Raw genomic sequence first — 12,008 nt, 5'->3', positions numbered from 1 at the left:
GGTAAAAATGCTGGGTTAACCAGCAATGCCCATGTCCCGTGAAAGATTAAAAAAAATAGTAACTCAGTTTAGCACTTGCAAAATTCACTCGACAGCTTGACTACACTGGACCAAGGGTTGTTCTTTGTGGCGTGCAATTTGTATTGGTAGCTGACAAATATACAACTTTTAAAAACTTACCTCAAGTGGCATTAACCTAATCAATGTTGCAAAGCACTGGGTAGCCATAAAACGAACACTATCTGTTTGGTCACTCATCCTGCCCAGGACAGGTACCACTAGCAGGACTATGTACGGGATGATATCTACATCAAGTTGCTCCATTATACCTGTAAATTTCTGTTAAGGAAGCTTTTTCTTCATTACCTAAAGCATCAGGCTATTGTTAAAAAAGTTAACTCCAATAATTAAAACAAAAGATCCGCCTGGATAGTTAAAATAGGTTCTGACGCCCATAAAAGGAGACCGGGAGAAAACACTGATTCTTAATGAAAACCATAATTTTTAGTGTTGGGCATTCCTAGTAAAATCTTTGATTTCCTCCCCTTTAGGTGGCAACAGTTAAATATGAATTTCACATTCATCCTAACAATTTGGTGTTTTGATAGGCCAGTAATTAAATTTATGTGGTGCACAGGGCAGAAAAGAAAGGTTGATTTGTTGGTAGGTCTGGGCTGTCATTGCTTACAATGCAAACATTATGGTCAAAACTTTTACTTACAAAGCAGAGAACAAAGGGAAATGCAATTGTTTTCTGATTGTACTTATGAACTGACATAGGAATTAGGAGCAAACGTAGGCCATCCTGCCCCTCGATCATTGAATAAGATCTTGGCTGATCTGTTTCGTGTTTTGAATTCCACATTCCCATCCACCCCCAATAATCTTCGATTCCCTTGCCTAACAAGAATCTATCTCAGTCTTAAAAATATTCAATTACCCCTTCCTCCACCACCTTCTGAAGGAGGAGTTCCAAAGTTATACAACCGTCAGAAAAAATCTCTCCTCACCTCTGTCCTAAAATGGCAACTCCAATTATAAAAGAATACCACCTAGTTCTAGACTCACCCACAAGAGGAAACATCCTTTCCACTGTTCAGGGTCTTGTGTACTGGAACGTGTCACTACATTTCTAGCTAGCTTCCTATCATACTCTAATTTCTTTAACTGATTAATCTTTTAGTCGTTCTCTGCCATTCTTTAGATTCTGACCAATCATCTGACCCTTCATTATTGTGTAGTTATATGTTTTTTCCTCAAATTTGATACTTTCCTTAATTTCTTTAGTTAACCATGTCCACCCCTTAGAATTATTCTTTATAGTACAGACATGCTTATTCTGAGCATTTTGAAATATTCCCTTGGAAGTCCGCAACTGCTTCTCTATTGATCTTTTGTCTAGTCTTGCATCCCAGTTCATTTCAGCTAGTTCATGCCCACATAGATACCCGTATTTACATTTAAAATACTAGTTATGGGCCCACTCTTCTTCTTTTAAAACTGGATGTAAAAATCCATCATATAATGACCACTGCAACCTAGGACAGCCTTTACTCAGATCATTGATTAATCCCATCATATTATACAATGCCAAGTCGAATATTTCAGAACTACACTCTCCGGGGTGGCACGTGGCATAATGGTTACCATTGTTGCCTATGGCGCTGAGGACCCGGATTCAAATCCAGGCCCTGGGTCACTGTCCGTGTGGAGTTTGCACATTTTCCCAGTGTCTGCATGGGTTTCACCCCCACAATCCAAAGATGTGCAGTTTAGGTGGACTGGCCACACTAAATTGACCCTTAATTGGAAAAAATAATAATTGGGTACTCTAAATTAAAAAAAAAAGAACTACACTCTCCTTACATCAGATTACTTGTGCCTGGAATATATTAATTCAACTAGCACAGGGCGCCACTATTTGCCCCATCATGTCGATGTTGGTTCTTTCTCAGAGCTATCTGTATCCCAGTTCGTCCCATTGCCCTGCTCTTTGCCCATAGGTCTCCAAAGTTTTTCTCTTCAATTTTTGAAACAAATTTCTGGAAAAAAGACATAGTTTGTAGAAGCTTTGTGTCTTGGACGCATCAGGGCATTTCACAAAAATACAAATGCAAGGGAGACAACAAATCTATACTGTAGGAGAAGAGAGTACTGATTGGCTGGCAAGTAGACTCTCATTGGTAGAGGCATTGCCATAGAGTATGCACCAATTGATGGTGAGTGACAGTTAACTGCAAAGCATTGCTCGCAATCTAAACCAGGCAGCTTGGCTAATTGGTCAAAGCAATGCTGAGCCAGCAAATGGCTATCATTTACTTTATTTTGCTGAAGCAGGTGCAAGGCATTGCTGAGCCAGCAAATGGCTGTTCCATATTTTGTTTTGCTGAAACAGGTACAATGTGTATACACGTCCTTCTGTGATGAATGTGAGATATTGGTATAAATAAGGTGTGACCATCGGTGCATGGGTTTCCCGGTCACAAGGGGGGAAATTTGCGTGACAACGGTGGGGTAGGGAAATCCCGCTGGCAGGCTGCCTCCAGTAAATCCCACCTATAATGTTAGGGTGTATGCGCATCTGCTGCAGTAAATTAAAAAAAACTCCTAGACTTTGTGGCTGCAAAAGGTGCAATTAAGATGTCATAAAAGCGAGTGCATCATTCTTTCGAGCCATGCTTATGTTTATAAAGAGAGACCGAATGAAAGTTTGTTATGATTTATGGGAAGTAAAAAAATAGAGTGTTAAACTTAAGTAGGTCATGGGATTAGAATGGAATAAAGATGATGCAAATTATGGGAGGAGACAGGTCTGTCGCAGTCAGTTTTAGTTTGTTCAGCTTTTGCAGAAGGCGTCAGATTCAGCGTTAATCTGAGACTAGCTCTGTAGGCAGTTTATTGAAAGATCTCTCGCTTGAAGCAGTCTTTTAAAGACCCCTCTATCCAGAGAACGGCAAGTAATCCTGTGGTTGCTAACTTTTAAGTCGTTTTTAAACCAAGTGTTGCATTTTATTGTTAATCATTGTTTAACTGGTAATTGTAAACTATATTTCTGTGATGTTAAGGTAGTTTAATATTGTATTAATAATAAACTTTGCTGAAATATACCCACATCCCTATTTATGCGTGGAATCACTCCTGGGGTGAAATATCCTTTCCTCACAGTTTTGCAAATTAAAAATAGTGATTGGAGTTCCTATCTGGTATCCTAGAAAATGTTAGGGTCTGATCCAGGATCGCAATACTTCTGTCTACAAAGAGCAGGACCATGTGTATTAATATACGGAGCTCTGCTCTTTGCAGACAGAAGGAACATGTACACACATTGTACCCCTTTCTATTTCTTATCTACATGCTAGTCCTTGGGTGACATCATCTGAAATCACCGCTTAGTTTTCACAATTATGTTGACACCAAACTCACAATTCACTGCTTTAGAATCTTCCACTGTATCCATCACCCTGTACCATACAAGAAGAAATTTCCTCAACTAAATAAGCCAATGTCCTACTCAAAACTTAATTTTGGAACTACTGATTCCATTCCTCTTGCTGGTAACTGTGAGAATAAATTAAATTGTTTGCAATCTTCTATCAAACTTGATCCAAAGATGATCTTAAAGCTATTTATCTGCACCATCATTAAGATCACTCATTTCCACTTGCAGAACATTGTCCAACTTAATCCCTGTTTCAGCTGATCCATTTTTTGTTACCTCTAGACTTTGACTATTTAAACATACACCTGACTATTTTCCCACATTATACGCTCCATATACCCGAGGTCATACAAAACGCTTCTGCCCATGTCTTAACTTGCACCAAGTCCCATTCACCTGTCATTCCTGTGTTCAGTGACCTACACAGCCTCCCCATCATGCAACACCTTTATTTAAAACGTCTCACCTAGTTTTCAAATCTCTCCATGGCCTCACTGGTCCCCATCTCTGCAACCTGGCAACAGAAGAGATAATTTGCACTCATCTAATCATGATAACTAGACCACCTTTGGTGTCTTCAGATGCTTACGTTCTAAAGCTCCAGAATTTCCTCCCTAACCATCGACAACTCTCTCTTTTTCTTCCTTTAAAATGTTTGAGGATCCACCTTTGAATCCTCTGCCAATAGAATCTCTGCAGTGCTGAAGGAGGCCATTCAGCCCATCAAGTCTGCACCGACCTTCTGAAAGAACACCCAACCTAGGCCCACTCCTCCTGCCCTATCCCCACAACCCCACCTAACCTGCAAGGAAACCCACCCAGTCACAGGGGGAATGTTCAAACTCCACAAGGACAGTCATCCAAGACCGGAATTGAACTCGGGTCCCTGGCGCTGAGGCAGTAGCGCCAACTCCTGTGCCACCCTCATTTGCATGGGATGCAATTAATCAATTGGAAGCTGTTCACCAGGTTTCTGAGTCCCAGAGAGGTGAACAGTTGGGGCGTAGCCTCCCCTTTTCTGATTCTGAGAATTGGGATGGAAGGAAGGGGTGGCTTCTGATTTCCATGGATGGGCAGTTTCCAGGGATCAGGATAGGGAGGGAAGGGAGGCTTCTGATCCACCCAGTGACAGGCACAATTCTGTCGGCAGTTTGCTTCTTCCAGCACAGCATACTGAAGCACCAACAGGGCAGACAAATGATGGAGTACAGGTTTAATTACATCCCATCCCTTCCACGCCACTGAGATATGCTGCTTTGACAAGATAGCTTATTGTAAGAAATGTGCCATCCCAAGAAAAAAATGTCAAGAAAAACAAAAGGGATAAAGGAACCTGGGGGGCCCCAGAGAGATTCTATAGCCAGCGCTGCAATATTTGCAATTTCAGGCCCAGTGATCACTGTGTATGTGCCCTGCAGCATATAGTACCCTATAAAGATGGAAGCTGTACATACAACTGCACATGGATGGTGTTGGCAGCAAACACAGCTGAATAATTAAGAGCAAACTGTACATATTACTTCAACACAGGATTCTTATTTAAACTTTTAAGGATACAGGCCAATGCTTCAATTGCTCCTTCTTGTTTTGTGTTATCATCAATTGCTCCTAGCCAAGGGAGAACTTTCTCCAGAAAAATGCTCATTGTTTCCATTGTAGCTATTTTGCTCATGACACCCACACATCTAGCAGCCATGTGCCTCACTGAAGTATATGGGTGTCGTAAACAGGTGCAAAGATGCGGAAGATGTTGCAATAGCTGAAAAGGAAAAAAAAAATGCTTAACCTAGTCCACTAGAATTTAAAAGCATTTACTTTCAAAGTAAAAGGTATTGTGGCATCAAAATCATATATAGGCAATAGGAAATCAATTTCAAAATGCAAAAACATAGGAATACTTAACTATTGAGCAGTTCTACAACCAACTCATCTGCTCCTTTTTCAAGCAAATATGCTCTGTATATTTGTAAATAAAACTTTAATCAATCTTTGCCAGAAATTTAAAGAGTTACATAGGGCAGTATGATACAATACTTTGCATCATTTTTCAGCACAAATAACCTTTAACAAACCTGAGCATGGATATCAGAGCCCATTGCTGCTGCTGTAATTTCCAGCACCTGCAAGGAGTTTACTAATTCCTGAGCAGCAACATCTCCTTTTTCAAGTACCATATTTCCATCTGTAAAAATATAAACATGTCAATATCTCATAAAACAGATTTGTATTAGAATGTAAAATATACAGGATATATAGAATGTAAAATATACATACTGAAATTCTGCACATCTACATGGCTCCTCAGCAGCCCCATCATGGAATCCCATAGATAAGGCAGCGCTGTAGCCATTTCAGCGCCAAAGTGTCTTCCTATAGTAGTAAGTGCATATTCAGCTCCTCTTCTCTGAATTAAGTTTGGTTTCTGGGTCTGCAAAACAATTAAAAGTTGTTCCCTCAATATTGATACACCAAAATCGCCACATACTAATTTTATTTTTATTCAAAATTATTCATTCTATAAAATTAAACTAACATTTTAAATGAAAGCACAAGAGAAGCATGGTTATTTTTTTCTCTCTATACTTGGCCAACTGCTATTTCAATTGAAATTAATTTAGTGCATAATTGTAGATTGAGCCAAGGATTTTTCTTTTTTTTTAATAAACAATTTTATTGAGGTAGTTTTTGGCTTTATAAACAGTTACAGACATCATCAGAAAGAAAGCAAAAAAGGCAAAAATGTGCAAACATCCACGTACTTTCAATACTTCCATCGTAACATATTGCACAAGCCCGCTCCCCTCCCACCGGTACTACCCGCCATATTTTCCCTCCTACTCTACTCTACCCCCCCCTCCCTGCTGACGCTCACTCTCCCATAAAGAAATGGTTGCCACCTCCGGGTGAACCCCTGCACAGATCCCCTCAAGGCGAACTTAATTTTTTCCATCCCCAGGAAACTCGACAGCCAAGGACTTTTCTGATCTGTAAAGCTTAGTGACTTACTGGATAAATTAATTAAGGAGATAGCTTTTACACCCACTCAATGTCAATGGGAGGAAAATCTAGATCACAACCATCAATGGAAGCTGTTATCAGTGGTATAGTATACAGAGATTCAAGGCAAAAATAATAGATACAGATTAAATTTTTTGACTATCAATTTATACAATCCAAGTGCCAGAAAAAATGGAAGTGAGCAGGGCAAATGATCATCTTATCAGGCAACAAATACACACTTGACTGATTTAAACTGTATTACATTTCATCTGTAATTAGGTACTTACCTCATCATGCTCACACAAACTAATTCCTGCACTCCCCTGAGGAATGTCTGCAGATGAGCCCTTGAGTGCTTTAGGCGTTGGTCCCCGCCTACTGGTTAGAGCAAAAGCAGCTTGCTGATGCCTATAAAGTGTGATGATTCCCCTAGTCTTATTTACAGTGTGAGGCATTCCATCTTTTTCAGAATTTGGTCCTTAGAGGAAACCGTATAATGGATTAGTTAATATTCCTTGTACTGATATAGATAGACCAAACCTAAATTATCATCAGCATAAATATATTAATTTGTTTAGGGTATAAAAACATTTGCAATAGTTTTTGCGAATGCATTAAGAAAAAATTGTATTATAAAACAAAACCTGATTTGTGTGAGGCAATTTAAAAAGTAGATACATTTAGCACAAATGGATTTTAAAATGTGCTTTTATGCTAAAGAATAAAATGTCATAGTGTCCCTGTTTTAACACCAGGATTGACTAAAAACCAAGTATATGTAACTAACACAGCAATGCAAATAATTTCCCCCCCTCATTCACAAGCAGCATTGTGAAATTAAGTTAAATGGTATTATTTACTTTAAAAAAAACAAAGGTTTAACAGATTCACTGCTTAATGAAATTCTCCGTTAACAGTGAACCGACTATTCCAATTACCTTTTGAGTTGTCCACACTGTTAGATATGGGTACAGGGGAGGTTGCAGAAGGAGTAACTGTGGAGTCCACACATACTGAATTACAAAGATTTTTCACAATTTTGGGGTTGGGACAGGGACATCTGGATGTACATTGCTGGAGCAGCTTAGCAATGCAAAAAGCTGCATAATTCTGCACAAGCATATTTTCTTCCTTCTTCACTCCTTCCATCAAAGGCTTTATCACAGGATTCAGTTTTTCTGGCAGTCGCTGCAAATCAACAATTGCACAAGCAGCAAACATGTGAACTCTTAGATGAAGAGTCTGCCATTCTTGATTTGTCTCTGCGATAGTCATTTGGACCTGCTGGCGCTTACTCTCCAATTGCTGACACACGTTTGGGTTTAAACCACAGGCTGATGTCACTTCCTTGAATATCGTTGTGACCTTAGAATTAAAATAATTACATTTTAAACATTCGAAATTTACTTTTTAAAATATACTAGTTGTTCTGAATTAAGTTTTTAAAACTCTACTTTACCAGCCTAGGATTTTAATAATTTACTTTGCAGATTCCCAACTCCATTAGAAGGTCTGACAAAACATTATTCAGCAAATACTATCCAACATTTTCAATCATCAAAAGTAACTTCTTCACCACTCTGCTTTAGCGTAATTTTCTTGATGCTTACCTTATCTTATTAGCCAAGCAATAAGTACTTAACTTGAAAAAAGTATGAAGGCTGTAGGATGACCACTTGAAAGCAAACTATTACAACACTTGAAAAATATAAATCACCTAACTATACTGAATGCATTAAAGAAAGGCTACACGTTTTATTTAATTTTTAAAATATAAAGTCTGATTTTAGAGGCAAGTTATATGGAAACAATATCATATAAATATTTAATCATCTTAATGTGATCTCCAGGCCATAATTATTTGTTTTTAAGATTAGTTTAGGAAATTTAAAATATTACCCATTTGCCTTAGATGTGTAAAAACAAAAATTGCTAAGTGGCGCAAGGAACTGAGGATTAACTACATGTTCAAGACTTTCAGTTGCGGTGATGCGGAGCTAAGCCAAACGTTCGGTGGCTCCCACTATTTTCGGTCTTTTGGGCTCGTTTAAGGGCCCGTAGCGGACTTTTCCCGGTGTGGGAACACATCTGCTACGCTTATCTGCCGGTGGATGGACTGGACCAGGAGCGGGGCAGTCAAAAAATCGGCTTTGGAGCAAAGAAAGGTGCGAGGCAGGAAGAACAAGATGGCGGCGGGTGGGGAACCGGCAGCGTGGCAGCAGTGGGCGCAGGAGCAGCTTCAGAGAGCTGAAAGCCGAGCTGCTGGAACCGCTTTAGGCCTCACTGGATAAGCTCATGGCGACTCAGACGGCACAGGGTGCAGAGATCCGCGAGTTACGGCAAAAGGCCTCGGAGAACGAGGATGAAATCCTAGGCCTGGCAGTGAAGGTGGAGTCGCACAAGGCGCTCCACAAGAAATGGCAAGCGAGGATGGAGGAAATGGAGAACCGCTTGCGGCGGAAGAACCTGCGGATCCTGGGCCTCCCGGAGGGGCTGGAGGGATCGGACCTGGGGGCCTTGATGCTGAACTCGCTAATGGGAGCGGGGTCCTTCCAAGGGCCCTTGGAACTGGAGGGTGCCCATCGAGTGTTGCTGAGAAAGCCCAGGCCGAACGAGCTGCCAAGGGCGCTGCTGGTCCGTTTTCACCGCTTCATCGACAGAGAATGTGTGCTGAGATGGGCTAAAAAGGAGAGGAGCAGCAGGTGGGAGAACGCAGAGATCCGAATTTATCAGGACTGGAGCGCGGTGGCGAAGAAAAGGGCTGGTTTTAATCGGTCAAAGCCAGTGCTGCACAATAGAGGGGCGAGGTTCGGCCTGCTACAGCTGGCGCGCCTCTGGGTCACTTATAAAGACCGCCAGCTCTATTTTGACTCCCCGCAAGAGGCCTGGGCCTTTGGCCAGGCAGAGAAGCTGGACTCGAACGGAGGATTGAGAGGGGGTTGGAGACTGATGTAATTGTCCGGAGGCTCTGTTCTCCCTTGTACTTCTTTGCTGGTCTTTTTGTCCCCTCTTTTTTGGGGCTTTTCTACTATTTATTTCTGTTCCTTTCTCTTTGGTGGAAAGTTGGGGGGCTATTTTGTCGGCCCGTTGGGATGCGCACCTTTTTCTTTCCCGCGTTTTGGGTTGGGGGGCGGGGTTTAAGCTGGAAGCGCGGGCTTTTTCCCGCGCTGGAGGCGGAATGGGAGGGGTCTGTACCGGTCGGGGGGAGTGGCGGTCGGGTTACACCGGGGGGGGTCGATGGGGTGGCGGGAGCAGCCGGGGTCAGCTGACTTACGGAAGTACGACGAGAAGGGCAACGCAGCTAGGGGGGCCCCTAGCTTGGGGGGGTGGGGGGGGTACCGGGTTGCTGCTGAAAGGGCCGAAGGGGAACAGATGGTGATGGGGGGGGGGGGGGGGGGGGGGTCGGGATGGGGATCTGCCACCGTGGGGAATGGGACGTGGGGGTGCTGCGGGCATGTGGTGGGCCGAGGGAGAGTTATGGCTGACCGGCGCAGAGGGAGGGGGAATAGTCCCCCGATTCAGCTGGTCACATGGAATGTAAGGGGGCTGAATGGGCCGGTCAAGCGGGCCTGGGTGATTGCGCACTTGAAGGGGCTAGGGGAGGATGTGGCTATGCTCCAGGAAATGCACCTTAGGGTGGCGGATCAGGTTAGGCTGAGAAGAGGGTGGGTTAGACAAGTGTTCCATTCGGGGTTAGATGCGAGGAACCGGGGTGTGGCGATTTTGGTGGGAAAGAGCTTGTCGTTTGTGGTGTCGAGTGTGGTGGCTGATAGCTGTGGCAGATACGTAATGGTGAGCGGTAGACTCCAAGGGGAGCGGGTGGTGCTGGTTAATGTGTACGCCCCAAATTGGGACGATGCAGGCTTCATGCGGCGCATGCTGAGCCGGATTCCAGACCTTGAGACGGGGGCTTGATATTGGGAGGAGATTTTAATACAGTGCTTTACCCAGCCCTGGATCGTTCTAGGTCCAGGACTGGTAAGAGGCCGGCGGTGGCCACAGTGCTCAGGGGGTTCATGGACCAGATGGTAGGGGTGGACCCTTGGAGGTTTATGAGGCCGGGGGTAGGGAGTTCTCGTTCTTCTCCCATGTCCATAAGGCTTACTCCCGGATCGATTATTTTGTCTTCAGCAGGGCGTTGATTCCGAGGGTGGTGGGGGCGGAGTATTCGGCGATAGCCATATTAGACCACGCTCTGCATTGGGTGGACCTGGAGCTGGGGAAGGATCAACGCCCGCTGTGGAGGTTAGAGGTGGGGCTGCTGTTGGACGAGGAGGCATGTGGGCGGGTCCGGAGGTGTATAGAGGGGTATTTGGAAACTAATGACAATGGGGAGGTGCAGGTGGGGGTGGTCTGGGAGGCGTTGAAAGCGGTGGTTAGAGGGGAGCTGATTTCTATTAGGGCACACAGGGAGAGGGGGGAGCAAAAGGAGAGGGAGAGGTTTGTGGAAGAAATGGTAAGGGTGGACAGGAGTACACGGAGGTCCTGGATGAAGGGCTTTTGAGGAAGCGTCGTAGTCTCCAAGCGGAGTCTGACATATTGACCACCCGGAAAGCGGAGGCGCAGTGGAGGAGGGCGCAAGGGGAAGTATATGAATACGGGGAGAAGGCAAGTCGGATGCTGGCCCACCAGCTCCGGAAGCGGGAGGCAGCGAGGGAGATGGGGGAGTCAGAGACGGAGGAGGGAGTCTGGTGCGGAGTGCAAGGGGCATTAACAGAGTGTTCAGGACCTTCTATGAGGAGCTGTACCGGTCAGTGCCCCTGTGGAGGAGGGTGGGATGGACCGCTTTTTGGACAAGCTGGAGTTCCCGAGAGTAGGGGAGGAGCGGGCGGAGGGTCTGGGGGATCCAATCGAGTTGGAGGAGCTGATCAAGGCGATGGGGAGTATGCAGTCAGGGAAGGCACCGGGGCCTGACGGGTTCCCGGTGGAATTTTACAAGACGTTCTCAGACCTGTTGGGCCCGCTGTTAGTGAGGACCCTGAATGAGGCAAGGGGGGGGCCTTGCCCCCGACGATGTCCAGAGCATTAATTTCATTGATTTTGAAGCAGGGTAAGGACCCCCTCCAGTGTGGATCTTACAGGCCGATCTCGCTCCTCAATGTGGACGCGAAGCTGCTGGCCAAGATACTGGCCAGGAGGGTGGAGGATGTGGTCCCGCAGGTCGTTCACGAGGACCAAACGGGTTTTGTGAAGGGGAGGCAGCTGAATGTCAATGTGCGGCATCTTCTTAACGTCATAATGATGTCGGCGGTGGACGGGGAGGCGGAGATAGTGGCGTTGATGTGCCACTATCCCTAACCCTAATTGACAATGTGGAGTGGAGCTACCTGTGGGAGGTGTTGAGCAGATTCTGGTTTGGTGAGGGATTAATTAGGTGGGTGAGGCTGTTGTATAATGTTCCGGTGGCGAGCGTGGTGACGAATGGGAGGAGGTCGGAGGACTTTCGGTTGTACCGGAGGACGAGGCAGAGGTGCCCCTTGTCTCCCCTGCTGTTCGCGTTGACGATCGAACCCCTGGCCATGGCGCTGAGGGAATCGAGGAACTGGAGGGGTATTGTGGTTTTCGGAGT

The 12,008-nt window shown here is 44.6% G+C and overlaps 1 protein-coding gene across 2 annotated transcripts in view; it reads right to left on the bottom strand.

The window, feature by feature from the left end:
* btaf1 (BTAF1 RNA polymerase II, B-TFIID transcription factor-associated) overlaps positions 1 to 12,008 on the bottom strand; it is a 166,835-nt gene that overhangs the window by 52,115 nt on the left and 102,712 nt on the right. For both annotated transcript variants that reach the window (XM_038774122.1, XM_038774123.1), the window contains exons 20-25: positions 7,378 to 7,804; positions 6,727 to 6,917; positions 5,714 to 5,867; positions 5,512 to 5,621; positions 4,997 to 5,198; positions 181 to 329 (exon numbers count right to left, since the gene is read on the bottom strand). In XM_038774122.1, coding sequence (XP_038630050.1) covers positions 181 to 329; positions 4,997 to 5,198; positions 5,512 to 5,621; positions 5,714 to 5,867; positions 6,727 to 6,917; positions 7,378 to 7,804 — 1,233 coding nt within the window. The remainder of the gene's footprint in view (positions 1 to 180; positions 330 to 4,996; positions 5,199 to 5,511; positions 5,622 to 5,713; positions 5,868 to 6,726; positions 6,918 to 7,377; positions 7,805 to 12,008) is intronic.

The sequence above is a fragment of the Scyliorhinus canicula genome, chromosome 16 (genome assembly GCF_902713615.1).
Source record: "Scyliorhinus canicula chromosome 16, sScyCan1.1, whole genome shotgun sequence".
Taxonomy (NCBI): Eukaryota; Metazoa; Chordata; class Chondrichthyes; order Carcharhiniformes; family Scyliorhinidae; genus Scyliorhinus; species Scyliorhinus canicula.
This window is presented reverse-complemented; position numbering and strand designations above follow the sequence as displayed.